Genomic DNA, 27,217 nt, shown 5'->3' on the forward strand with positions numbered 1-27,217 from the left:
CTGGGGTGGCTCACAGGACTCACTGACTCAGACTCAGCCTCTGAAAATGGAGATGCAACTTTGCTCCACCCAGGGTTGTGGATTCGATGCCATGAGCTCACGGAGAGCCTGACACCGGGGCCTTGGACAGGATGGCTGTGTCCTCCCTGCAGGCTCAGTGCCCCGCCACACCCACACCTGTTCTGTCTCTGGGATCACAGAACTCCAGCTGCTGGGCAGGGGCTGGCCTGAGGATGCAGACAGTAATGGGGCCGCCTGGCAGCAAACGAGTGGCGGAGCCTGTGCTGGTGCGAGGTGTGGCGGGGTGCCCAGTCCTGCCACGGCACCTACCCCATCTGCAGATGTCGGTCTCGTGGGCGGCCCTCAGCCCAGCCCAGCCCAGCCCAGCCGAGCCCCTGCCCCTGGTGAGGCCAAGTAGCTTCCTGCTGGAGACTGAACACTTCTAGTAGGGTGCTCTTCTACCTTTATTGGGGATACGAAAGGCACCTCTCCCAGTCAAGAGGATCAACTGACAGGTGGGGGCCCAGTGCCCGGCGGAGCCCTGCAAGGGAGGAACAGAAGAAGGAGGGCAAGGCAGTGGAGGTCACAGGGGTCCCAGGAGCCACAGGCATTGCCGGAAGTCCCCTGGCGGCCTGGGGCTGGTGAGGTCTCCCCCCATCACATGCAGCTTATCTGGACAGTGCGCTCTCAGTAGAGAGCCACAGGCCCTGCCTTCAGCAGCTGGCCAACCCTTCAGGCTCCAAGGCAGGCACTGGGGAATGGGCCTGAAGCTGCGACAGACTTCTGCTGTCTCTAGCCTCTGGCCAGGCTTCGACAGGCCATGTGGGCTCTGAAGAGGGCTCCTCTGGGGGCGGGTCCTGGGAGGGGATCACCCAGGACAAGGGGAGTCACGTTGGGCCACCAAGCGACCAGCCTCTCCAGCCCGGGGCCTTCCTGTCCTCAGCAAAGTCGCAGTGGTTGGTGGGGGTGGGAGGGGAGGCATGAGTGTCCAGGGCCCCAAAGTAGAACTGACTCACTCCCCTAGTTCATCCAGCTGCCTCCCACACTCCCAGGCAGCACGGCCCCAACCTCAAGGTGAAGAGAAGGACGCATGTGACAAGCCACCCCCAAGCAGCCTTAACACCAAAGGAGGGACAGGCCCCCGCCACGGGATGTGGGAGCAGCCGGGGCTCGGGCAGCAGGGCGCCAGGCCCCACACTCATAAGGCAAACAGCATGTCGTCGTCTTTCTCCTGGGTCTTCTTTCTCGGGGCACTGCCAGGTGGGGGGCCTGGGGGCCCCTCGGTGGAGGGACTGGAGAGGTTGGGCAAACGATCGGCCACTTTGGCACGTTCTTCCAGGAACTTGTCGAATTCTAGAGCAACGAGAGGGAGGCTGGGGCTGGGCTCTGAGGCCAGAGCTGGGGAAGGGTGGGCAGGGCCAGGGTCTACTACCTTCACTGGTGACGCCTTTGGGCTCCTCCACGTCATTCCCCTGACAAGGCAGAAGGAGGGAGGTTAGCTGCGGGCACGGCGGGGCATGGCTCAGCTGCTGACCCAGAGGGTCCAGACCTCGGCCCCACCACTTTCTGAGCCACAGGGCCTTGGGTGTCACTTGACTCCTCCGAGCCTCAATTCTCTGCCTGGGGACACTCATGGGGTTGTTGGCAAGCTAAAGCAGAGGACTTCTGGAAAAGTGCCAGATGCAGGGTGTGGTGCCCTTGAGGGCACTAGTTCCTGCCCTTCCAGTGTCCAAAGGGATGGGAAGACTTGCCCATAGTGGAGAGGCTGACACCCAAGCCTGTGTCAGCTACACATGCTTAATGAGGGGCCGGGCAGGGGGTGAGCCTTCACCCACGAGGCAGAACGGATGGACCCTGGGCAGAAAGACGGTCTCGGCCACTTGCAGAAGGCGGCCTTGGAGCCAGGAAGTGCCCAGGCACTTGGTCCTTGGGTGCTCAGAATAGGGGGTGGGCTGGCAGAGGCTGGGGAAGAAACCTGGAAGGGGGCCTGGACTGACTGCCCCTCCTGCACACTGGGGACTCTGGAGGAGGCCGGGCCCCCATCTCCTGGCACAGCACCCCTGACAGCTGCCCATCAGTCTCCGCTCTGCATAGTGCGGCTCCCTCTGGGCACCACTCCCTGAGCTACCGCAGGTGCTGAGCTCAGACCTCTCACATCCCTGCTGCCCTCGGCTGGCCTGTCTTGCCCACAGTGGGCCTTCATGTGGGCAGCAGGCTCGGGCAAGGGGAGGCCCCAGAGGCTTCGAGGAGTGCGCTGGGCCCCCCTCTAAGGCGAAGTACTGGGGAAGCGGCAGGGGAGAGGACACTAACCCTGCTCCCCTGCCCCCCCCCCCACCGGTCACTTCCTCATGGGAAAATGGGGGCCCCAGGTGAGGTGGGGAGGAGTGGACCCCACTCACCACGTCTGTGGACAGCCACTTCTCGATGTCCTCCATGAGGCAGGCCTGGGTGACAGGGATCTGGAGGGGAGGGCAGGGGTGAGGCGGGAGGGCAGGGCCCCTCACCAGCTCTGGCCCCGGGGGAGGCACCCAGCCCGAGCCCCTCACTCCTGGGACAGGGCCAGTTGACCTGCCCGGCCCCCTCAGGGCAGTCCCTCCAAGACGGCTCCGGCCCAGCTCCCTGGGACTCTGAGGTCTCCCTGAGTTCTGCCCGTTGTGCCAGCCTGTGGGCGAGGGGGATGCGGGCCAGCAGGCCAAGCAGGGGATGGACAGGGACTCCTAACAGCTGACACGAGATTATTCTAAGCCCAGGAAGTGGGCAGCCAGCCAGCAAGGCTGGGGCAGGGGCATGGTTGCGGGTTGTCCCCACAAGCCTCCGCAGACTCAGAGTTCCTGGTGGAAGTGGGCAGAGGAGGGCCAGTGAGGAGGCAGGGGCCGAGACGACCAGAGGAGGCCAGGCTAGTGGATCCAGAGGCGATGTGTCACTGTGACTGCCACACAGCCCTGCACAGGGCGGGGCTGAGGGCTGGTGTGGGGTCTTCCCCCTTGAAAAACGTCTGAAGAATCCAGAGGTTATGGGCCAGACTCTGGAGTCAGAGAGACCGGAAGCCGGCTGGGCCCCTGCACTTGGAGCAGGTGACTTAGCTCCTCTCACCCTCACGGCTGTCTGCCGTTAGACAGGATGACAGTACCTACCGTCCAAGTCCAGGTCGCTGTGAGGATTAAAGGGACGAGGGAGGTAAAGAGGGCAGCACCGCGCCCGGCACAGGGCACGCTCGGGAAATGTGAGCTACCACTCAGCTACTCTGAGAAACAGGGAGAGCGAGTCCTTCTCCAACCAAAGCCAGCCCAGGCCCCAAGCTCCGTCCTCAGCACCGAGACCCCGGAGGGGGCGGGGGCACCAGAGAAGCGGCAGAGCTGACTTCCCAGCAGCACCAGCAGCAGCAGCAAGTTCTCTGGGCTGCACCCTCCAGCTCCCTCTGCCGGCACTCGGCCCAGACCCAGACGCGCCCCGGGCACCCCCCAGCTGCCAGAGGCACTGCCCAGGCCTAGCTCCGAGGCAGCACCAAGGGGCCATGGAAGCAACAGCAGAGGGAGCGGGACCGTGCTGGGCGCCGGGTGGGGCCCGCAGGCCCTCGGCCGACCCCACGCTCCTCTTGTGATGCCGGCACCACCTGGGCAGGCCCCCTGAGAGCGCGCCTGGCCCCTCCTCACCATGCCTTGTCTCACCATCCAGTCACTGAGGCTCTTCTCACTGCCGCCTCCCATCTGGGTGAGAGAGGGTTGCGCTGAGGGTGGTGGGGAGGCTAGGCCACTGGTGTACTGGCAGCCTCTTCCAGCACAGGCCTGCTACTGCCTCAAGAGCCTGTATATGTATGTATGTGTGTATGTGTGTATGTATGTATGTATGTGTATGTGTGTGTGTGTGTGTGTGTGTGTGTGTGTGTACACGCCCATGTTTGTGTAGATGTGGTGGCTGGGCAAAGGGAACAGGAAAGGTGTCTCCCCGTGGGGACCCCAGAGTCCTGGATGAGTGGGGCAAAGCCTCCCTCCCTACTTTCACCCCACAGGTCCCGGGGGGTGTGCTGAGCAATCCTAGGATGGAGTAGGCAGCCCCCCACTGGCTCTCAGGGGTTTCTGACGGGCACCCAGTGTCAGGAGCACTGCTGTACCTGTTTCCCCTCATGTTTGTCAATGGGCAAACAGGAGATGCCCAGGACCCCAGAGAAGACGGATGGTGGAGGAAGCCTAGGGTCCTGGCTCCTGGCCCATCACCCCGTGATCGTCTTCCCAAGTCAGACAAACCCAGCCTGGGGCCTGGCACAGACCATCCAGCATCCTCACCTCCCAGGACTCATCAACCCCTGGGGGCAAACACCAGCCGATCACCTATAGGGTTCGCACTTGATTCTTTTCTGTACTTCGCTGCCTGTTTTGACATGTTTTGTCAAATCATGTTTTGACAGCTGAGAGGGAGAAAGCCTTAGCCCTCAGCCAGATCTGAGCATCTCAGGAGCAGATGTTTATGACCTGATTCATGATTTCCTTTGGAGGAAGTTATAACCTGATTGGTGGAACTCACTTAAATCTCTCAAGTCATCAAAGATGAACTTGTCAGCATCTGCTTTTCTGTAGGCAGAGGTGTGTGCGTTTCCGCCCCAAGGCTGATGGCAGGTGGGGCAGCAGCCAGGAGACCTCGTCCCAGTGCTCGTCAAGTCCCTGAGCTGCTCTGTGCCCCTAGCAGGTGACATCTGTCCCCCATCACCCCAGTTCTACAACAGGAAGGCACAGTGCTGTGAGGTCAGTCTCTGCCCACGGGAGGCCAGGTGGCGGGGGAGGGAAGTGCTCCCCAACTGTCCGGACTCATCTGGATTCTTGGAGCCAGAGTGATGGCCCATGGAAAAGGAAGGTTGAGCATTGGAGCAACCCTGTTCCGTGGAGTTCTGCAAGTCGTCTGGGGCTCTCATTGCCAGCGCCGGTTTCCATGCTGGACAGACCAACGGCTGTGAGAGCGTGGGCGAGCGACCTTAATTCTAAGCCCCGGTGTCTCCTCTGTAAGTGAGGACGACCACACTGCAGTGCTGAAGTTAAAACGTTTCACTGCATGCCAGGCACTGTGCGGAGGATGTGAGATCTGTGGTTTCACTCACCCCTCTCTGAGGCCTGGCTTTCTCATCTGCAAAGGGGACACCTTCAGAGTTTGTGTGATGACTTAGTAGGTGGAGGACACAGAATGCTCACTCAGCAGGGGACACAGGGTGCAGGTGGGAGGTTCTGAGACTCGGGGCACTCCGCGTGGTGGCAGATCTACAACACACCTAAGGGGGCATCTGAGCCACTCACTGGTCCTGCCCTGTTCTGACTTGGCAATGACTCCTGGGACACTGGGGATGCATCTGGGAACCCCACCTGCATCTCCTGCGCCCCCCTGCCCACTCCAGAGGACAGGACACAGCCTCCTGACTGCTCTCCCAGCTTCCAGGCTGGGTCCTCCTAAAATGAAGCCAGATAAACGTCCCCCTTTCAACCCTTGCTCCAGACTGCCCAGGGCTCCCACCTCAGGCAGGAGAAGCCAGTCCTCCCAGTTGCCCCTCAGGCTTCACCTCCCAGGGCCCAGTCCCACCTGCACTCTGAAGCCCTGTGCTGTGACCAACCCCCTCCTTGGCCCCGCTGTTCACTGCACCTGCCTCTCTGGTACCCAGGTCCTGAATGTCCTAACCACCTTTCTCTGCCTGAAAGGCATCCAGAAACAGATTCAAAGGCACAGAAGCTATCCTCGGAGCTCCTGACAAGGGGGCAAGTGGCTGGCAGAGTGTGCTCACTGTGGCAAGTGACTTTCACGACACACACGCCAGCAGTTACATGGAATAAAAGCGGTGTCTTTGGGCGCCTCCCTGTGGTTTCAGGGTCTGTCCTCCAGCCCCTCTCTGTCCACATGCCTGCAGATAACAGGTCTCTAGAGGGGCAGCGAGGCTGAATACTAGCTTAGATCCAAGTCAGTGCCAAGCCCCTCCCATGCACTCTCTCATGCCTCCTGTCATAAACCAAGGGCACCACCAGGCAAGCACTGCCCAGCCTTCCTCTGGACAGGCCCCAGGGTGGCCGCAGGGCCCCGCTGCTTACCGCTCCAGTGCTCTGCTGCCGGGCATCCAGGGCTCCAGCCAGGCCATCTGTTGCTTGAGGGGCTTCATATTTTACCCTGAAATACAGAGGCCACGGTGGCCATTACCTGCCACCCTCACTGTACCAGACATGCCAGCCAACGTGAGGAGGGAGGGGGTTGGGTGGGCAAGGGCTGGACCCACATCCTCTGTGGACTTGGGAGGTGCCTAGGCAGGGGTCCCCGGAGGGGCACCAATCTGCAGGCCTGCCTGGGGATGGAGGAAAGAGTCTCCTTTCCTGCCTTTGGAACCTGGGAACATGTGACCTGCATGACAGGCAGAGCAAGGCTGGAGAAGCAAGGGAAGGTGTTGGGGGTCAGAGACCAAGATCACCAACCTCCTATTCCTGAATCTGGCCGCACTACAGGGATGAGCACAGCGTCCCAGACCCCATGGTCATGGAGAGATCGTATCTAGACCCTCTCCAGAGCAGCCCCCACTGCATAATTTCAGAATCTGTGGTTCTGTGAAGGCTGCATGTGAATGGGGGAACCCCACTCTGCAGCTGAAAACAAACCTGCAGACAGTGGGTGAGGATTCTGCATGTACTCGGGGGTGCCAGCCGCGGTGACTGGGAGGAAATGCAGAGGACACTGTACCCTCAGTGGGTACAGTGGGCAGAGGAGGATGGGGAGGGAGGTGTCTGCTGTGTCTCCAGTGAAGGCTCAGGGGGAGCGGGAGGAAAGTCCGTGCTAACAAGGGGGCTGGTGTCTCTCTGGCTGCTACAGGGAGGGCATCCAGGGAGGCCTTGGGGACGTGGCCCTGCTGCTTGGGAAGAGCTGTCATTCTTGCCCTGAACTGCCGGCAGAGAGAAGGTGAGACTGGGTCAGTCTTTTTTTCTTCTGGTGGTCATGCCGTGATATGTGGGATCTAGTTTCCTGACAACGCATCGAACCTGTGCCCTCTGCATTGGAAGTGTGGAGTCAATCACTGGACCATCAGGAAGTCCCTGGGTCACATGAGACTCTTGGGATTCCAGCCTCAAAGGAAGGCCCTGTGCCGTTAGGGAGGAGGGGTCTTCCTCCAGACGGGGCGGGTGGGGAGCACCTCACACTCTGCTGGAGCTGGGCTGGGCCAGCGCAAGCACAGCACACGTAGCTCTGATAGTGCCAACCTGCCTCCCTGGGGACTGGGTAGGCTGGCACTTAAAGGGGCCTCTAGAATAAACCCCCAAATTCTCAGGCAGACTCTCTGAAGAATGGAGGTAACCAGGAGGGCGTGGGAATCGACGAGTTAACCCTGTCACACGGCTCACCACACAAGGGGGCTGGGGCCAACCAGAAAACTGGGTGTCTCACGCTACCCCTGCCTCTGACCCTTTGCATGAGCTGATCCACAGCCTAGCACTGCATGCAGTGATCCACAGGCAGGCTACCTCCCACCCCCAAGAGACTGCAGGCTCTTGAAAGCAAGCTCAGGGTGCTTTTCTCTGGCCTTCAGGGCCCCCCAGAGTAGGGACAGTACAGCGGCAAACCTCAGCCAGGCCGGGGCTCTCAGGCAGGCCGCCCTTCTGGTGGCAAGTCCCACCAGACTCATTAGCCTCCAGTCACACAGCAGCCTCACCACGCCCCTACCTCCAAGGTGACAGTGAGCCGCTGGGCCCAGAGCACCTAGGCTTGGGAAGACAGACCCCGCCCCAGACTCCCGGTTCGGCTCACAGTGCAGGGCTGGTCGGCCAGGGGGTGGGGCTGTGAGCAGCCCTATGAGCCAAGCTGGCTACAGCCCGTCAGGTTTCTCTGGCCAGTGTGGATGGGGGACCCCGGGCCCTCTGGAGGCCCCTCAACAGTCCCCAAGGGGGCCAGAATGGAGCCTGCCGAGAGGTCCCCTTAGTCCATCCTGGTTACCCCGGGGTTACAAGCAAAAGGCTGATAACAGCCCCAAGCAAACCCTGTCCCCTGACCAGCCTGTATGGAGCCGGTCCTGGGAAGCTGGCCTAGTGGACACTTGGCCACGTGGCCTCCGCTGCCAAAAAGCATCTCCCTGAAAATGGACAGTCCTGGGAAGCATAGAGCCCCAGCTCGAGGGCAGGGTAGGCAGACTTGAGTGGGATAATGCAACTTCTCTGGAAATTAAGGCTGGTTACAGAACAGCAGAAAGCACTGGACGAGCCCTGAGGGCTTGGTACACGGTGTACAGTGCAGTGGGGAGCTGGGCTGGGTTGGAGACGCTGTTTCAGAACCAGACAGTCTGGGGTTCCCAACGCTGTCAAACATCAGCAGACTCAGCTGGGGCAAATGACTAGCCGCTCAGAGCCGCTGTTTCCTCATCTGCTCGGCTTGTGTGAGATTCTGGGACCAAGCTGGTCATCACCCGACGGGCGTCCCTCCCTCACCCACCCCAGGCTGTGTAGGGCTAACTTGGGGGGAAGAACTCTGCCATCCTGAAGGGGTGCAGGTGGGGCTGGTGTGCCCACCCACACAGCGAACTCAGGACCTGGAGAGAGGCCCCCGCTGACAGCAGGTGACCCAAACCGCAGGGGCCCAGGGTGGGCTTCAGCACTTACTCTTTGCGTTGGTCAGCCAGTGAGCTGCCCCGTGTTAGCGCAAACATGTCAAACTCGTCTTCCAGCCGGCCAGAGGCCTCCAGAGACTGCAGGCCAGCCCTCACGCTGCTGGAGCCCAGGTCTGTGGGGACAGAAAGACCGCATGAAGGGTCTGCCTGGCTGTCCGTGGACACTGAGTTGTGGCTGAGCTGCTTCCTGCCAGGCCCAGGTTGGTTCTGGAGAAGCTGGGCAACTTGGAGTGGGGGCAGGGTGGGGCATACGGATGGGACAGGCCACCTGCTGGCTGAGGGACACCGGGCACCTCACCTTCTCTCTCTGTTACTTCTGAGCAGGCAGCCGATAACAGATTAAGTGACAGTGCTGATGGCTGACGTGTACCAGGAGCCCATCCTGGGCCTGGCCTGGTCTAAGCCCGCTCTGTACATAAGCTTATTCAGGAGAAAAGGGGCACAGGGTGTCCACGTGACGTTTCCAAGTTCACCAGATGATCCACGGGCAATCACACAACAGTGGGGTTTCTCAGATCTAAGCAGGCTCAGCAGCTGTGGGGCTGTGAGGGAGAGTCCCCCATGATTTGTCCCAGCTGTGCAGCAAGATTTAGCAGGGGACCCAGGGGAAGTGGGGGCTGACACTCTGCTGCGGGCACTCCAGCTCCAGCTGTGTAATGAGAGGGCACCCCAAGAGCTGCAGGGGTGCCCATGCTATGTGATGTGCCCCGGCCAGAGCCCCCAGCGCCGCACTTACTCATTTCTGCCAGCTGGGACGAGAGGCTGCCGGCGGCTACAGGGTCAGGGCCCATGTCGATCAGGTCAGGGGCCGCCTCGGCCTCACCTGGGGCCTGTGGGGAGGGGAGAGGCCACCGTCACCCTCTGGCCAGAGCTGCAGCCTCATTCCCTTCTTCCCTGAAGCACTGGCACCCGCATTCTTTGCCTGAGGGTGGGTCATTAGGCTCCCTCCTCCCCTCCTCACCCCCAGCAGCTATGACTGGGAGTCAGGGAGTCTTTCTTCCTCCCCTTGGCCTATAGCTCAGCTGGACCTGATGGGAGGTTCACAAGGCCCTGGGGCATCAGCTGCTGGCAGAACCTTGTTTACCCTAAAGGGACAGGGACAAAAACACTTAGAAGGAGCCTCCTCTAAGAGCCTGGCTAAAAAGACACATTCTAGCCAGGATACCGGGGGAGGGAGGTGGGCGCAGCCCTTCCTGTCATAAATATGGAGAAGCTGCCTCTTACCTTGGTGGTCTGGCCTGTTCGGAGGCGTTCAAACCTATGGGACAGAAAAGACCTGGGTCAAGGAGACAGACTAAGAGGGTCCTCAGCACAGCCAGGCCAGAGCTTTGCCCACTGCAGGTCTCGAAAACCCACGAAATGGGTCACAAACAGGGTGATGACTGGTCAGGTTTGCCCTGGACGATCCAGTTTATGCTCTAGGGGAGTATTAGCAGGGTGCCTCTTTCACTAGCAAGTGTCCCAATTAGATGACCAATTATCTAGTTACCTTAGCTACAACCAGCATTAAACAAACAACAGGCACAGACTAGAGAGGAAAAGGAAAAGGTGTGCACGCACATAGCAAAGGTGTGGATTTTTTTGGACCTTGTTTGGTAACATACTTCTGTGCATGTGGTAAGTGTCTAAAGTGGTGTTAAGGAGGACACGTATCTCTTACACTACTTCACGGAGACACTTAAACCACCCTAGACAGGCCAAGTTGCTGCTGGGTGGGCTAAAGACCTCGGTCTGGGATCGGCTAGTGTCCTGGTTCTGTCCCTCACTGTGTGACCCCAGCTTAATTACATCACCTCTGAACAATTAACAAGGGGGTGACAGTGCAACCTGCCTCCCAGGTGTGAGGATCAAGCAAAGACACTGAGGAGTGATTATAAACCAGAAACAACCAAATATGAGGTCCGATGAGTGGGTGTCAGAGGGGTCCTGGTCACCTTGAGATTGGGCCCATGGGCCACCCCCAGCCCACACCCCTAGTGGCAGGGGCTCTTGGCTCCACTGGTCTAATGAGCAGAAAAGGCTGGGCGGATGTTATCTGTTGCAGCCCCATCCCCTTCGCCTGATTCAGAATCACTGAGCAAGTGTCTGCGGATGGATAAACATATGAAATGAACTGGGAGCCGGAGGCAGCAGGCATAATTAGCAGCCTGTGCAGTCAGCCTGCCTGCCGAGGCCCTTACAGGAATAACTGCACGGCCTGTCGGGTACCTACAAGGGATCATAGCTTCGCTGTACAGACAGGAGAGTGGCGGTGTGCCGTCTCTGCAGGCCCAGCCCCTACATGCTCCTCTGGGGAACTGCTTCCCATTTCCCACGACCCTGATGAGACTGCCAGGATCAAGGGGGCCTCTCCCCTCCCACTCCTGTGGGCACGAGGAAGCTGAGCCAATCGGAGTGCCTCCCGGGGTGCTGACTCTTAGACAGAATGATACCCCCCAAGTGGGCAAGTGTTTGGAGCCCATGTATTCAGGGTGACACCCTGGGATCACGGTCCAGGCATTATTGTCCCAAAACCCTTGAGCCACCCTGGCATCTGCCCTTCTGCCCCCTTGGGAGGGCTCACTGTTGTATTCTTCTCTGGGCTCTGAAAGCTACCCATTCAACAAAGGCTGTTCTCCTAATGACTTTTCTGCTTAAGTTAGCCAGAAGCGCTTACCGAGTTTGCAATCAAGGAGCCCTAATTAAGTCGTCACTTGTCCAAGGCCCCAGAGCCAGGCAGTTGGGGGCAGGGTGGGGGTGGGGGCGCAGGGGCGGCACAGGCCTGTTTGGCTGTGGGCGCACGCGCTCAGCCACTGCTGACGCCAGCCTGGAGGCGGGATGCAGGCACAGAGGTGACAGGAGAGGAGGGGCTGGGGGAGGGTGGGCACTGTGGCCTGCGCTGGATGAAAACAGTTGAGAGTGTGCTCTGGGTGGCTGGCCTGGTGTTTGAGGGAGATGAAAGGTCAGAGGGTGTGAACAGAGGAGAGGGTGGGTTGGCGGGCCAGACGCGGGGCTACCGTTCGTGGCGCAGGAAGACGTTGTTGAGATTGTCATTGACGATGAGCAGCTCCTCGGTAAGCTGCTCGTTGGCAATGCGGGGGATGAGCTCCAGGACCCGCTGCTGCATGGCGCGGCACGTCCGGTTGAGCTCCTACCAGGGAAGGAAGAGAGACAACCATGGCCATGCGGAGCGAGGCCGTCCCTTCCGGACGCCCAGCCCTGGGCGCGCCATGGAGAAGCAGCGGTCCCCGCACTGGACTTGAGGCTGCAGGGAACAGCTTTTGGGGCTCTACAGACGAGCACCGGCGTCTCATTTCTAAATGGGGAGCACATGGGACGAGACAAACGGGAGCTGTGCTGTGGGTTTAACCTGGCTCTGTCGACAGAGCTCCTGCCACCACCTCCAAATGGGGAGAGGTCGAGCTGGTGAGGTGGCAAGGGGTCGAGCTGGTGAGCTGGAACACCTGCCACTTCTCAGGGGGCACTCAGGTTTTTTGTGACCAAAGCATAAAAAATGAACTGGATGATCCAACTATTATCCACAAACCCCGATTCTGAAATTCTGCCTCATTACTCTCATTTATTTTTTTAATGCCTTTTATTTTGGAATAATTTTAAATATGCAGAAAAGTTCCCAAGGCGAGAGAGCACAGGGGTTCCTGTAAACCCTTCACCCAGCCTCTCCTTACCTTAGTTCTGTCAAACTTAGTGTTGTCAAAACTAAGACCTTAACATGAGTACACTGCTATTAACTAAACTACAGGCTTGACTCAGGTTTCACTAGCTTTTCCACTAATGTCCTTTTCCCCTCTGTTCCATAGTCCCACACTGCATTTAGTCACCAGGTCACTGACTGACTTTTAATCAGTTAGTGTTAGGTATTTAAGCTTGTTTGGGAAAAAGAAAAAAAAATTTAGAAGCTGCAGCAATCACAGGCTTTTCATTTGTAGGACTGAGCGCTTCCTTCCTCAGGGGCCCACCACCGGGTGGACGGGGACCCAGGTTAGAGTCTTGAGGTCTCAGCAAACAGCTGTTGGGCACTGTGGACTTAGCCACGAGCCAGACTTTCCTCCTGGCATCATGAAGACCACTGACTTTGGTTCTTTGAAGACCCTGTTGCCCCTCCCCAGCTTAGACCCTCTCCCGGAATTTCTTCCCCCCGCTGAGCGTGGGGCAGGGCAGCCCGGACTCCTTCCAGCATCCGATGGGCCTCCCCTCTCCTCCCCCCATGACGAAGTACACTGCGCCTTTGTCCCCACTTCCTCGCCTGCCCCTCTCAAGAGCGGAAGAGCAGCAATTGAAGCCAGGGCCCTGAGTTCATACCCCAGCTCTGCTGATGACCAGCTCTGTGACCCTGGGCATGTCCCATGATATCTCTTTGTCTCAGCAGTTTGCTGCCTGGGACATGGAGACAGTAAGAGCACCTACCTTATGGGAGGAAAGGGGAGGATTAAGTGAGTGAACCTGTATCACGTATCCACATCAGAACCTGGCACATGGGACATGCTCAGCACGTGTCAGTTGTTCGAGGGTCACCTGGGCCTGCCAGCCAGCCTCCCGAGGCCACAGAATCACTCACACCCGCATAGCCCTGGCATAAGACATCTGAAATTAACTGCACTACAGTAATCCTGTTGCTTCCCAACTCACTCAGGCTTTTGTCATTTACTCCTCATGTTTGTGGGTTCACTCAATGCTGAGACTCCGACTGCACTCCTCCCCCCGGCTCCTGCACTAAGGTAAGGGCCATACAACTCAGCTGGGCCCGGGGACAGAGAGATGACCCAGCTCTGCCCACCAGAAATGTGAGGGTCCAGCAGGAAAGTCACCAAGTGAGTTGATCACATCAAGCCCTCTGTCCCCTCACAGGTTCAGGTGACTCCTGGGCCTCAGGGGTCCCCAGGGATGACCTCCATGGGGAGGGTGCCTTTTCCCACATACAGCCCCTTCATGCCCAGCTGAGGGTGGGACCCTGGGGATATCACCTGACATACGGGAGCCCTGGCCTGTAGATCCCAGCTCACGCCTGCCTGCTAGGCTTCCTCTCCTGATGGATGGAAACCTCACCTTCCAGCCTTCCTTAAGACACTATTTGGGAGCTATTTGGAACCAGGCATAGGAAGGGGGGTTTACATGCAAAGCCTTATTTAATTCTCACGCGAAATGGGTGCCATAAAAGCAATCTTACATATGAGGAAACTGAGACAACAGGGGCTTTACTGTTCACACCATCAAGTAGTAGAAGCTGAGTTCCAATCTGATGGAGCCCGAAGGCCCTGGTTTTAACCTCTCCCACTGTGACCCAGGAGCCCAGAGTCGCCATGGAAACTGCCTTGCGGGTGAGGAGCGGAGAGGCTGAGCCCACCACTCACCTGTAGTAGCTCCAGGTCCGCTGGCTCTGTCTGGGTGGGCACCAGCTCCGTCAGCATCTCTGACATCACCCTCACATTTCCGCTCACCATCTCCAGCTCGCTGCGAAGCTTCCCAATCTGGAACACACGGTCGGTCTTGCTGAGTGAGGCTAGGGTCCGGAGCTGCTGCCCCTCCCAGAGCCTGGCACCATTAGCCCAACCTGCCGACACGTTCTCCAGGCTCCTGGGCCACAGCCTTGTGCCAGGAGGCCTGAGGGGGGCTTGTTCCCACCCCCACCAACCCGCTTACAGAGGTGCTACCAACCGTTACCATCTCCACGCTGAGGTGCCCGGAGCAGGGAGAGGCCAGGAGGAAAGAAGCTGAGTGCTCCAGCATCTCATGGGTGCCAGCGCCTAACGAGGCCCTGAAGGGCAATTCCCCCGAGGGGAGAGGAGGGAGGCCGTCCTCCTAGGACGGGGTTCTGTCTTGCTCCGGCCTGCTCTGGTGTCCCAAATTCTACCGAGTGTTAAGTCCCAGTGCCACCCCCCCACCTGAATATGCACGTGAGAAGATTCTCAACAATCAGGGTCCCAGTCCTGGCTTGGGAAACAGCTGCACATTGAGTCGCAGAGTCTCAGCACCCAGGTGAGGTGATGGAAGGGCCCTGGTGGAGCATCTCACACCGTGGGCTCTGCAGGGTGTCTCGTGTCCTCATTGACAACGTGGACACTGTGAATGTCCAGGAAGGGACCCTTGTGGATGTTGCCAAACATGACCTGGTTTGTGAACCCTTTGATCAGGGGCTGTCTCATGAGTCTAAGATTTAGTGGCCTACATTTTGGGAAATGCTGGATGTATTCTTAATTGGGTGACCCAGTTGATTTCAGAATACAAGTGTTATCATATAAATTCACGGTGCCTGTGAAGGCAGTTGCCATTCTGATCACCTCTAAGTGATAAGCATTTATCGTATGTTGCTAGTTAACCCTGACCACAGTCTCATGAGACAGGTATCACTACTCCCACCCGTTATAGATGAAGAAGTGGGCCTGCAGACACAGTCTACAGCAGTCTGCCAGCACCTTCCAGACCTGTGAAATGTTTGGTACATCTGGCCTGTTTAATGAAGGCTCTTGGTAGAAGCAAGTGGAAAAACGACTGATCACAAACCCTGTATGTCTGGGTCAGATGGGACCTAATTACAAGGAGTCTGGGAGTTACATCAACATGTCACAAAAGACTGAAGGGCCTTCTGAAATTAAATAGACTACTCAGTCTTGTTTAGCAAAGACCTTCTTCCACTGGACATAATCAGTCTTAATCTACACAGAGGCCAGACTACAGGCAAACTGGTTAAAATTATAACCAGGCAAGATCAGTTTTGTCACCCTGCTTATTTAACTTATATGCAGAGTACATCATGAGAAATGATGGGCTGGATGAAGCACAAGGTAGAATCAAGACTGCTGGGAGAAATATCAATAACCTCAGATAAGCAGATGATACCATCCATATGGCAGAAAGCAAAGAAGAACTAAAGAGCCTCTTGATGAAAGTGAAAGAGGAGAGTGAAAAAGTTGGCTTAAAGCTCAATATTCAGAAAACTAAGATCATGGCATCTGGTCCCATCACTTCATGGCAAATAGATGGGGAAACAGTGGAAACAGTGGCTGACTTTATTTTTTGGGGCTCCAAAATCACTGCAAATGGTGACTGCAGCCATGAAATTAAAAGATGCTTGCTCCTTAGAAGAAAAGTTATGACCAACCTAGACAGCATATTAAAAAGCAGAGACATTACTTTGCCAACAAAGGTCCGTCTAGTCGAGGCTATGGTTTTTCCAGTGGTCATGTATGGATGTGACAGTTGGACTATAAAGAAAGCTGAGTTGAACTGTGGTGTTGGAGAAGACTCCTGAGAGTCTCTTGGACTGCAAGGAGATCCAACCAGTCCATCCGAAAGGAAATCAGTCCTGAATATTCATTAGAAGGACTGATGCTGAAGCTCAAATGCCATTACTTTGGCCACCTGATGTGAAGAATTAACTCATTTGAAAAGACCCTGATGCTGGGAAAGACTGAAGGCAGGAGGAGAAGGGGACGACATAGGATGGGATGGTTGGATAGCATCACTGACTCAATGGACATGAGTCTGAGTGGACTCCGGGAGTTGGTGATGGACAGGGAGGCCTGGTGTGCTGCAGTCCATGGGGTCGCAAAGAGTCGGACATGACTGAGCGACCGAACTGAACTGAGGTCAGTTTTGGATCACAGGGTGATTTTAAAACTTTTATGCACATTTTATTATTGGGCCTATTATTTATTAGGAAAACTTTTCTAGTAATATTTGTAACTCTGGGGATTGACTTCATAACTTGATAGAAGTACAGAATTAAATAGGTTTGGGTGTGAAGGCTATTGATAAGCTTATTTGTTTCTGAGGCTAAACAATACTGTAGACATTTGTAAAACACCTCAGAAGTGATACCCACGGTGCACAGGCCATGACCGACTCCCATCCACAACTAAACTGACCAAACACCCAGAGCTGCTGGACATGGCTGTGGATGTCCCTCACAGGACAGAATCAATGGCACTGGCCTCAGGGGCAGCAGGGACAAGCGGCACGGTCTGAAGAAGGAAATCCTGCAAAGTTACTTGTGGGGCGCCAGAAAACCCTGCCTAGGACTGGCCTCCAGGATCTTACGCCACACACAACCCCAATTTAGGGTGTGGGAAGTATCATGGTGTGAGATAAGGACTTAACATTTTTCTGTGCAGATGTTTGAGAACCATTATCTTAGTGAGAACCTCTATTCAAATGAAATCTTATGTGAGCACCTGAGCAAACCCTAGCAGGGAATGGAGCTGCGGTGGATGAGGGGCTGTCTGCTGAGTCTTTCCTCTTCCTGGCATTGCCCATAAGGCTCCACAAAGGGTACAGTCTGGAGAGGGGCCTGGGTGCAGGGCAGAGTCTGCCTGGAGTCACAGACTTGGGCTTGAATCCTGGCCCTGTCTTCACTGGGCTGTGTGGCTCTGGGCAAGTTAATTGACCTCTCTGAGCCTCATCTCCCAAATAGTGAGCCCCTGTGGGGCTGCCTGAGGACTGGGTGGAGTACTTCCACACTGACAGGGCCCCCTCCCTAATGTGCAGGGAGGTGCAGGGCCTACGGCCTGACCTGCATGGCTGCGACCCAGGTTTGATTACCTGCTCAGGGGTTGGCGTTATGGGTGTGTCGCTGGGGAGTAGGGCCGAGGTGGGCAGGGGTGTGGTGTGTTGGTTGGAGTCCCCTCGGTGGCTGGTGTCAGTGCCCATGGAATTCTGTCCTGACTGTGTCTCTGAGTTGAACACGGTCTAGAAGGCAACAGGCTGAATCAGCAAGGCTGGAAGGTCAGGGCCCCCCAGGAAACAGCCGAAGAACCCCCCTGGGGTGACCCCCGCCATCCCTGCCACTGCCCCTCACCCTCTGGGGCGTGTGGATGGGCGACAGCATGTCCAGGTCAGTCATGGGGAACTCCAGGCCCTTCCTCCGCAGATCCTCGTAGACAGCCACCACACCAGTCAAGTCGGGCGAGCTGCGGAACGCGTCAGCCCAGGACTGAGGGGACAAAGGGACAGGGTTGACAACCACTGCTCAGTGGCTCCTCTGCAAGCCTGCCTGCCACCCCCAGGGAGCAGAAATTCCCTCCTGGACTTGCTGGTCCTTTGGCAGCATCATCCGGGCAGCCAGGCCTCTGCCAACCAGGCTCCCTCATTCAGAAGTCCTGTCTGCAGATGAGCAAGACAGCCCCAGTGAGAGAAACCGAAGTGGACAGACAAGCAGCAGCACTGAGGGGGGCGCCTTCCCCCGACCTGCCCCGGGCTGCCCGCACTCACCTGGATGAGGGTAAGCACCTTGTCGTGCACGATGGTGGGCGGGTTGTTTTTGGGCAGGATGGTCCTCACTAGCACACCCTCCACAAAGTCCTGGCTGGCCACCAGCACGTGGAAGCGGTGCCCACAGTTCTTGACGCAGGTTTCCAAGACCTGGATGCCGTGTGGTGCCCATGAGCACCCGGCAGAGGAGGGGGAGCACTCAGGACCCCACCCTCACCCCCAACCCATGCCCCAGCATAGAGACCCAGCAGAGGGTGCGGTTTTCTAAAGTGAGACCCAGAACATGGAGGAGCAGGGATGATGTTGGATTCAGGGGCTGGGTGGCTTGGGGGTGAGCCTGGGGTGGGCAGAGGGCTGAGTACTGGCTGGAGGTCCCAGGCTGAGTGGCCTTGGTGCCCACAGAATCCTGTCTTGAGGCCGTCTCTGAGCTGAACACAATCTAGAGGGAGGTGGCTCTCCAGGTGGAAAGCAGAGAACTTTCACTGAAATGGTGACCCTGCGGCCTGGGAAAAAGGTGTTCAACTTCCCTCCCCACTCCTGACTCCACTTCCTGGCAGGAGCTGCCTCTGACTTTCAGTTTAGTGGATTAATCCAGATGTAAGTACTGCTTGGGGGAGGCAGAGACAGCGCCCTCCCAACCCCACTCCCCAGCCAAACCCATCCTGACTGCCAGGCTGCCAGCTCATGTCTGTCCTGCCCTACTGTGGGCAAGGACTGGCCTTGGCCTCTGACACTTGCATTTTGTTCATTTTTCAGGGCCAATTAGTCCAAGTGTCGATGGGAACTCAGCTTGGGCACTGCCCCTCAGAGGCCTGTGTGCACTGAGCTTCTGTGTCACTGGGCAGGCCCTCTGCCCATGTGCTCCACGATGGGCCCTCCAGGGCCCCGCTGTGTCTGTTCTCCACACCAGCAGGCTGGAGAGAGCTTTTCCAAATAGCCTCTCTTGTCACTCTGTGTTGGCCAGCTGTGTAGACAGGCCAGTGCTTTGCCCATAGCCCCATAGCTTGGCCAGTAAAAAATCTGCCTGCAGTACAGGGAACCTGGGTTCAATTCCTGGGTTGGGAAAATCCCTTGGAGAAGGAAATGGTAGCCCACTCTAGTATTCTTGCCTGGAGAATTCCACGGACAGAGGAGCCTGGCAGGCTACAGTGCATGGGGTCATAAAAGCTGGGCATGACTTAGTGACTAAACTGCCACCACCTGGAAGAGGGGCCCCAGGATGGCTGGGAGTCCCGCCAGGCCCCTGGTGGACTGTGGTCCCCCATGGATGGAGGGATGGGGCACTCACCGTGAGAGCTAACATCACCTCGTGGAAGTTCTTGTTCCCCACGATTCTCTTCTTCACGGCTCGGAAGGCATCTTTGGGACTGGGCAGACGGACAAAAGGAAGGATGGGTGGAGGATCACAACCTCCTTATCCAACAGGGAGGCTGCGTGCCTAACATCAGGAGGAGCTGGGAGATGGGAACGGCTCTCATTTACCTAGGGGGCGGGGTGGGTGGGTGGGTGTGGGAGCCAGGGAAGCCTCCTCCTTCTCCGAGGCCTGCAGCTGAGCGTGAAGGGTGGGATGGTGTCAGCCGCAAGGAGTGGGGGAAGTGGTTCAGGTAGTAGAGGCGGCAGTCTGGACCAGGCCCAAGCGGGGAGGAGGTGAAAGGCCACCACGTGTGGGGCAGGTGAGGGAGGGGCTGGCGAGGCCTGTGGTCACAGTGGGGAGGGGAGCGTGGCAGCTGCTCCCTCTGCTCCACCTGCAACCCCACAGCTGTCCCCACACCTCACCCCTGTGTCTCTGTCCCTCAGCCCTGCGCAGGGGAGATCCACACTGCCTGGGCTGCTCCGACCTAAAAGCCTCTGTGGCCCACAGCTTGCACACCTACTGAGTAAAAAAAGCCCAGCTGAAATCCTGCCGATTCATGACCCTTTCCCAGTCCTCATCTCCCAGCTGCATTTGCCCCCAGGTGCTGCCTGGCTAGAGAGGACGCCCCCTAGAGGCCGGGGGTGGGCACAGCATTCTCCTCTGACACTTTGCCCTTCCAGAGCCCGGCGTGCTGCAGGAGCTCAAGCAACACTTCTAGGCTGGCGAGGGTGGGAGGGGGCTGTCAGTGCCAGATCCACCAAACGCCATGTAGGAGAGTCGGGAACCCTGACGGGGGCTCCCTGACAGGAGAGAAGGGGGCAGCCAAGGCTTCCTGGGAACAGACCTGCGTGGGGGGCGGTGGTGACATAGGTGACCCGGGGTGAAGGACCACACGGCCCCGGCCGGGGAGGGACCCTGCCCCTGGGGTGTGAGGGCAGTTCCCAACCCAATGCCCTGGGGCAGCTCCTCAGCTGCCCTTGGGGCTCCAGCCTGGGAGAAGCTGGTTTCTGTTCCTGGCTTGGCTGCTCACCTGTGGCCACGTCAGCGCTCTGAAGGGGCGAGTTTCCACTTCTTATCGAGTGAGCAGAGAAGGGGCGCAGCGCCGGGAACCAGCAGCTCTGGCCCGGGTCCTGCGGTTACGGGCCTGCGGGTCTAGTCCTAGTCTACGGGCCCGCGGGTTTAGTTCCCCGCCAGGGCACAAAGGGGATGACAAGAAGGCCGCAACCCAAGGTGGCAACAGACAAGAGACAAAGGCTTAGATGACAAGCTCAGTGAGGTCAAGGGTCACATCTGCCCCGCTCACTGCTGGATCCCCTGGGCCTTGCGCAGAGCCTGGAACTCAGGAGGTACTCACATCAACAGCAGCTGAACAAGTATGACCCCAGTTCCGCCAATGTGTACTGCGAGATGGGGACTAGCTTCTCTAAGGACATGGCAGTGATCTCCAGCCCCAAAATTCACCACCGGGCTCTGTGAGGTTTTCTGCCTCAGTCCTTTCTCTCGGTAGACCTGCCACCTGCCCACCCCTCTCCTCCACACTTAGAGGAGTCCAGATGCAGGCGGGTGTGTCCCCTCCCAGCACCTTGGCGAGCCCAGGGCCCATGGCCGGGGAAGTGGAAGGCTCTGGCAGCCACTGAGCGCTCCTGACTGGCCCTGACCGTGTGCCGCAGAGGCCCACAGCCTTCTTGGCTCCGAGGTGGGTGCTGCCCATCTGCTCCCTCCACATGGTGAGGGAGCCCTCACCGGGCAACTGGACCACCACAGGGAGAAACAGGGGGGAGTGCTGAGAGCCTGCTACAACTGCCAAGCCTCATTTTCCAGACAGAGGCCTCCTCTGGTAGCTCCTCCGGTGGTGGTCATCACACCCCTCCCACCTCATCCCTGGTTTTTCCTGAGGACAGTAACCCTGTCCCCTTCTCTGTTCCCCTCAGGGCCTTGGACAGAAAAGAGCTTTGTCTCTGAAGACAAAGACCTGGGGAAGTATACAGTGATTTGCCCAAAGGTCACACGCCCATGAGCAACGCTAGTCAGAGCCCAGGAGCTGGGACCACGACACCTCCCCCACACCACGTGCTTCCCTGGGACGCCCAGACCCTGAGCAGGAGGCTGTGCCCCACGCTCCAGACTGTGCCCCACGCTCCAGAAACACTAACTCTGCCCAGCCTCTCTCGGTTCCGCTGCACACTCACTGGCCCCCCTGTGATCCCGACCTTCCGTGCTGCTTTCAGATCTTAAGGAAACAAAAGTCTGTCCCTGCTTACAGGGGAAGCTAGGCATCCCTGATGTACAGTCCCGCCCATGGCATGCAGAGGGGGCTCGGGGCCACCTCCATATTCTAAGAGCCTCTGGCTGGCTTTGTCCTGTGAAGATGCCACGCAGGTGATGTCCCTGCAAGAGCAAGTTGGCTGTGCTGCGGCCACTGGGTGGGCAGCACCCAAGGGCCAGCTGGCTGGCCGCACACCCGGCATCTCTGCGCCTCTCACCCACCTGATGAGATGGTCAGACTAGATCACGGTTCTGAAATGTTTAAGATGAGCTGCAGTGGCCGCCCCTCCTGCCTCCCTCTCCCCCCATGGTCCTCACCCTTCCTCAGTCTCATTGATGATGTCACAGATCTCCATGTTGAGCGCCCAGTCCTCGCTCTGCAGGGAGCCATCCGTGGCTTTCTCTGAGGACAAGAAATCACAGGTCACAGAGGTGTGCGGGAGTCCCGGATGGACAAACTCAGACAGCGTGAGTGGGGAGGACAGCGCCTGCTCTCTGGGCACCGAGGTGGGCCAGCACCATGTATATGTTGTCACCTTCATCGTCCCATTTCATCTCTTAATTCCTATAGCAGCCATGCGAGGCCAGGACGGACGGCCAGCTGAGTCTACCACGTGGGCAGCAGATGGATTCAGAGGCCTGGCCTCAGCCTGCTTGTTTTTGACACGACAATATAGAGACAGGGTTTGGTTTTATGCTTGTAAATAAGTATTCTTTCTTGACTTTTTAATTATCTTTGGACTTGGAAACCCTTCTTAGGTTCACGGTGTACAAAGTTCCAAAAAGGCATCGAATGGAGAGTCAATCTACCTGCCTCCCCTGCCCCCAGCTCCCTTTTCCTCTCTCAGTTTCCTCTCAAATCTCCCAGCGATGTTCTTTACTTCCAGAGCCAAGGACACGGGGTTTTAAATCCTGACTCTGTTACCAAAAGGCCTGGCCATGGCCTCCACCTTTGAGTCAGCTCATCTACAGACAGGTGGACACCGAGCTGCCCTGCAGAACCGCCAAGGGGAATCTGGTAATGCAAACCAGCATTGACAGGTACTTGGTGCCAAATGGGTGCTCGTGAGTGCTGATGGGTCTTTTTCTTTTTTTTTAACTTGAGGCAAAAGTCGCACAAAATAAAATTCACCATTTCAGTGGCATTTAGCATATTCACAAAGGTATACAACCACCCTGTCTGTCTGGATCTTAGGGTGAGGTCTCCAGGTAGCCGGCTACGAGATTCTCCAGGCCCAGTGAGGCCGTGTTTAGAGGGCCTTTGCTGTAAGATCTGCCAAGTGTGCTCTAGTGTGAGAGGTGCTGGGTGGACAGCGAACAGGAAGGGAAAATCCTAGGATGTTCAAAAACATTCTTCAAGAGTGAAGCGCCAACCTTGTGTCCCACTGCCTGTTTTCTCTGACCTTGTACCTTCTAGGTTCCATCCACACACAGACCTAGCTTTAAAAGAAGCTGCAGCAGGGCGCACATATCCTGCTCGTCTCAGGCGAGAGTCTGCCCTGCCCGTTATACCTGCGCATCTGTCAAGCACGCGCACGAGTGTTAACCACTGGTTGGATCAGTGGTTAGGACACTAGTCAAGATCCCCCGTCATGGCTGAGTTCTCAGCTTGAAAGCCCTGCTCCAGGCCAGGAGCACCCCTGCCTATAGCCTCGGTGCACCCCCGGGCACTGCGCAGTGGGGTGTCTCCCAGGAGCCCCGATGGACTAGGCACCCAGAGCTTATTACACACAATGGTACAGGGGAGGTTCCCGCACCACCCTGCTCATGGGGTGACATGCCAGGCCTGCTCTAGGCAGCGGGGATGCAATGTGGACAGATGGACATGGTCCCTGCCTTGTGGTGCTCAAAGAGGCTGAGCTCTCAGGACAGATGAGTAGGCTCTGTGAGTCTGGTCAGGGTTCTCCTCCAGCCGGCAGGCAGTCCTATCCTGTGGGCAGAGCCTGGGCTGGGCTGGCATAGTCAGATCCCTAGAACAGTGGCTTCCATGCTCTTCGTTTGGAAACTGGCCTGACTTCAGCTTCACCCTGGGGCCCCCTTGGGTCCTGCAGGCTAGATGGAGGCCTGGGTAGCTCAGGACATGGGCCAGGCAGCTGGGCATCCAGGTATGGACCTGGCAGCAGGCAGGTTGCTTGGCTCCTGGGCTAGGGCTGTGGGAGGGGATGACAAAGGGCTTCCTTTAAAAGGGTGGAAGAGGGACTTGCTCATCCCACAAATATGTCCTGGGTGTGGCTTCTCTGGGCCACACTCCCTACCCCTGGGACTTACACGCCTACTGAACCACATATGAAGAACCAAAAGAGCTGACAAGTGACCCCCAGGCAGGGGAGGGCCGGGTCTGGGGGACAGTGGCTGATCAACCACGCAGAACAGCACCTCCTTCAGAAGCCACATCTCAGTGACCCCCAGTCCCTCGACGGGAAGGACTCATCAATCCAAGTCCTGACTGCCTCCAATGATCCACCGAGTTCTGCCAGCTCCAGCCCTGGATGTGCTCTCCATCCCAGCCCCTCCCTTCCCTGCCCTGCTCTCTGCCAGCCAGGCCACCTCCCCACCCTCGCCGAGCCTGCCTCGAATCCCCCCACCTAGCTCCCCTCACCCATCCTCCATGCTAACCCAGAGTGAACCTTCTGGAACTTGAAAGTGATTGTGTCCTTCCAGTCCCAAATCCTTCAAAGGTCCCTTAGCCCCCTGCTGGACCCACAATGCTCTTCCACAGTGGTGATATTTTCACTTCCCAAGTTATATTGCTAGGTAACACCCAGCTGTTTACATAAAGAAGGTGACCAGGCCCTGGCACCCATAACGTGGTCACTACTGCCCTCGTCTAACTAATGGGGAAGTTGAGACATGGAGAGGTCGCACGGTGCTGAGGGAGGGTGGTTATGGCTGCCACTGCCCTACCCCACATCGGGCGCCAGGGACTGGTTTTCCAGAAGGATGCGCCCAGATCATTCAGGCCATCTGCCCCCTCCTTCCGGACCCTGGCTCCACCAGCAGCCCTCAGTGGTCCCTCCATTGGTTTCTCCCTATGACCTCCCCCAGGGACTGCTGAAAACCACGGCACCTCCCTCCTCCTGGGGGGGAGAGCGGCAAAGTCTCAGAAGGGATTATGATCATTCTGGAAAGACAAGCGGATGTTGAGGGGGCAGATGGGACATTTATGAGAGAGAGAAAGCCATCCTGAGGAACCAGGGTGCGTGCAGCGGGACCCCTGGAGCGCTAGTCTGACGCCAACCTGAGCACAGGGCCAAGCTCTTTAGTCCTGAGTGCCAGCCATGAGCAGAGCCATTCGGAGGATGGAGCTTTTTGTAGGGGGTTTGGAGTAAAGGGGGCGCTGCAGTCAGTCTGAGCAGGTAGGAGGTGAGGAAGAGGCAGAAGGGAGACAAGAGACATCTGAGCAATTCCAGCAGAAGGGAGGTGTGCCCAGACCCCTCCTGTCAGGGCTGGGACAGTTCTAGGACTTCTTCAGTAAAGATGTCCAGAGACTTCCCTGGTGGGGTGGTCCAGTGGTTAAGACTCTGTGCTGCCAATGCAGGGGGCGCGGGTTCTATTCCTGGTCAGGGAACTAAGATCCCAGATGCTGAGCAGCTTGACCAGAAGATTAAAAAATATAATAAAGATTAAAGAAAAAAGAAAAAAAAAAAGAAAAGAAAAAAAGGTCCAAGGTTCTGCTTCATTAAAGGCAGAAATTTAAACCCACAGGAATCTGGCGATGTGTGTTTTGTTTTTGGTTTTAACCACAGAAGTAACTCAGCTGGCTATTTTAAGAAGGCGGAATAAAAACACTGACAATGGTCACTAGTTCCAAAAGAATGACAGCTGACTTCCCGAGCTCTCTGCTGTTGGCCGTGACCTTTGGAGGCCCTGGGGTGATCCTACCCTTGTCCCCCAGCTCCTGAGGAAGCCGAGCCCTATGAATCACCTGCTTGTCGTCCAGGCGGGCAGGTGGAGGTTGGGGATCTTGGGGCATCTGTCTGTCTGCTCAGCAGTCTGTCCTCTCCGTGAGGGGCTGGTGCCGGCACAGTCAGAGTGGTGGCACAGCTTTGCAGTGGGACAAGCCTGGCCTCACCTTGGAACTTGGAGACTCTGGGCAAGGATCTGAGCCTCAGAGTCTTGGTTTCCTCATCTGTGAAGCTGGAAGAAGACGGCCTCCCACACAGGAGATGGGACTTTTCAGCCTGACAATGTGCAGTGCGTCAGCTAAGAGCAGTGGCAGGTCACTGCTGAGTCCCATGACCATGACCCGGGTTGAGAGCAGCAGACAATGGCCACCACAGTCTCCAGCTGCAGGCCCCTGGAGCCAGCCTGCTCAACCCGGGGGCACCCTGAGTTTCTGGGGAGCCCACGCTCTCCGCCATGGGGGAAGCCTTGCTTCGCAGGAGGTCACTTCTGTGGGGCTCAGGGGACCTGTGGTCACCACTGTGGGTGCCCATCCCCCGACTGCCTCCTGCCAGGTCAGCCCGGGGGGAGCAGCCCAGACCCGCCTCCCCACCATCCTGCACGTTCCATCACCAGGTCCCCACGGGCCTGGCTGCTCAACGTGTCTCAGAGGTGCCCAGCTCCGTCATCACGGTCACAGCTCTGGTTCCTGGCTTATCTCCCACCCAGCCCTGTACCATCACCTCCACACTCTCCTCTCCCAACATAAAGCCAACCAGCGCTCTTCTCTGTCTAAATATTGTCCATGATGCCCTTCTGCCCGAGGGTTGAAAACCGGATCTTTTCAGGGGCTGAGAGGGACATCTGAGGCCAAGCCTGGCCACGATCCGCTGTGGTCTCCTCCCTCCCTCGGCTGGCCTGGTTCTTTCACGCATCAGGGCTTCTGCTTGGGGCACCCGGCTCCCCAGGTAGGCACCAGGTCAGAGGTGATGGTGAGACCTCACCCCTCACCACCACTTGCCGGCATCTCGGCACAACTGAGCACAGAGCTCTGCACTGCTCGTCAGCCCCACTGCCCTCAGCACAGCCCCTGGCAGAGGGTGGGAGCACGGAGGGGCACAGAGAGGCCAGTGGCTTGCCCATCGTCGTGTGGTGTGCGTGCTGCAGGACGGAGGTTTGAACCCCAAGAGTCTCTCAGCTACTAGGTTGCGTGCCTCTCAGACATACTGAACACGTGTCATCCAGGCCCCGGGAGACGCGGGTGAGCAGAGTCGGCCAGGTCCTGCCTTCAGGAAGTCTGCAGCCTGGGGGGCAGCCACAGTGGCATCACAGAAGGGCAAAACGCCTGGACAGAAAAGCGCGGGTGCTGAGACAAGCGCGGGGGGTGCGCTTCAGACGCGCCAATGGGAGGGCCTGTGAGGCCCTAGCCCAGGGCTGGCCCCGCAGTAAGCCTCCAGACAGGCGAGCCGTGCCCCTCGGCCTGACACTGTGGACAACAGCGACCAGACGGCCGGCCTTCCCCGCCCGTCAGCCGGGGACAAGGCGGTAAACACTGCAGTTACTGTAACGCACACTCTACAGCCCACAGCACGTGCGGGGACGGCTCACACCCACACCTGGAAGTGGAGGGTGGGGGTGCGGAGCCGGTCTGGGGGCTCCGGATCTGTGCGCTTCCCTTCTGCTCTGCTCCCGCCTGCCCCGCCGCATGCCGAGCTCTGGGGACATCTCTGTCTCTCCGGGCCCGCCCTCTGGCGGGACGGAGAGCAGAGGTCCAGCTAACGTTTGGGAAAGGACCAGCCGAGGCTCCAGGCCGCCTCGCCACCCCAGGTTGTGCTGAGCACCCGCCCCACTGTGTCCCGGGGAAGATTCCTTGTGCGTCACTGACCTAAGCTCCCCTG

At 57.8% G+C, this 27,217-nt stretch overlaps 1 protein-coding gene across 3 annotated transcripts in view; it reads right to left on the reverse strand.

Annotated features, from left to right (window-relative positions):
• Nucleotides 1-446: 446 nt before the first annotated feature.
• The window catches only part of TOM1 (target of myb1 membrane trafficking protein), a 38,591-nt gene continuing 11,820 nt past the window's right edge, over nucleotides 447-27,217 (reverse strand). The window contains exons 2-16 of one of the 3 annotated variants that reach the window (XM_020883910.2): nucleotides 21,756-21,840; nucleotides 19,107-19,185; nucleotides 17,819-17,968; nucleotides 17,406-17,540; nucleotides 17,150-17,296; nucleotides 13,963-14,079; nucleotides 11,608-11,741; nucleotides 9,836-9,869; nucleotides 9,348-9,441; nucleotides 8,604-8,724; nucleotides 6,063-6,138; nucleotides 3,654-3,707; nucleotides 2,400-2,459; nucleotides 1,433-1,472; nucleotides 447-1,353 (exon numbers count right to left, since the gene is read on the reverse strand). In XM_020883910.2, the coding sequence (XP_020739569.1) occupies nucleotides 1,199-1,353; nucleotides 1,433-1,472; nucleotides 2,400-2,459; nucleotides 3,654-3,707; nucleotides 6,063-6,138; nucleotides 8,604-8,724; nucleotides 9,348-9,441; nucleotides 9,836-9,869; nucleotides 11,608-11,741; nucleotides 13,963-14,079; nucleotides 17,150-17,296; nucleotides 17,406-17,540; nucleotides 17,819-17,968; nucleotides 19,107-19,185; nucleotides 21,756-21,840 (1,481 nt within the window). In that variant the 3' untranslated portion in view covers nucleotides 447-1,198. The remainder of the gene's footprint in view (nucleotides 1,354-1,432; nucleotides 1,473-2,399; nucleotides 2,460-3,653; nucleotides 3,708-6,062; nucleotides 6,139-8,603; nucleotides 8,725-9,347; nucleotides 9,442-9,835; nucleotides 9,870-11,607; nucleotides 11,742-13,962; nucleotides 14,080-17,149; nucleotides 17,297-17,405; nucleotides 17,541-17,818; nucleotides 17,969-19,106; nucleotides 19,186-21,755; nucleotides 21,841-27,217) is intronic. The other 2 variants (XM_020883911.2, XM_020883912.2) reach the window with 2 other exon arrangements.

Source organism: Odocoileus virginianus, chromosome 23 (assembly GCF_023699985.2).
Source record: "Odocoileus virginianus isolate 20LAN1187 ecotype Illinois chromosome 23, Ovbor_1.2, whole genome shotgun sequence".
Lineage (NCBI taxonomy): Eukaryota > Metazoa > Chordata > Mammalia > Artiodactyla > Cervidae > Odocoileus > Odocoileus virginianus.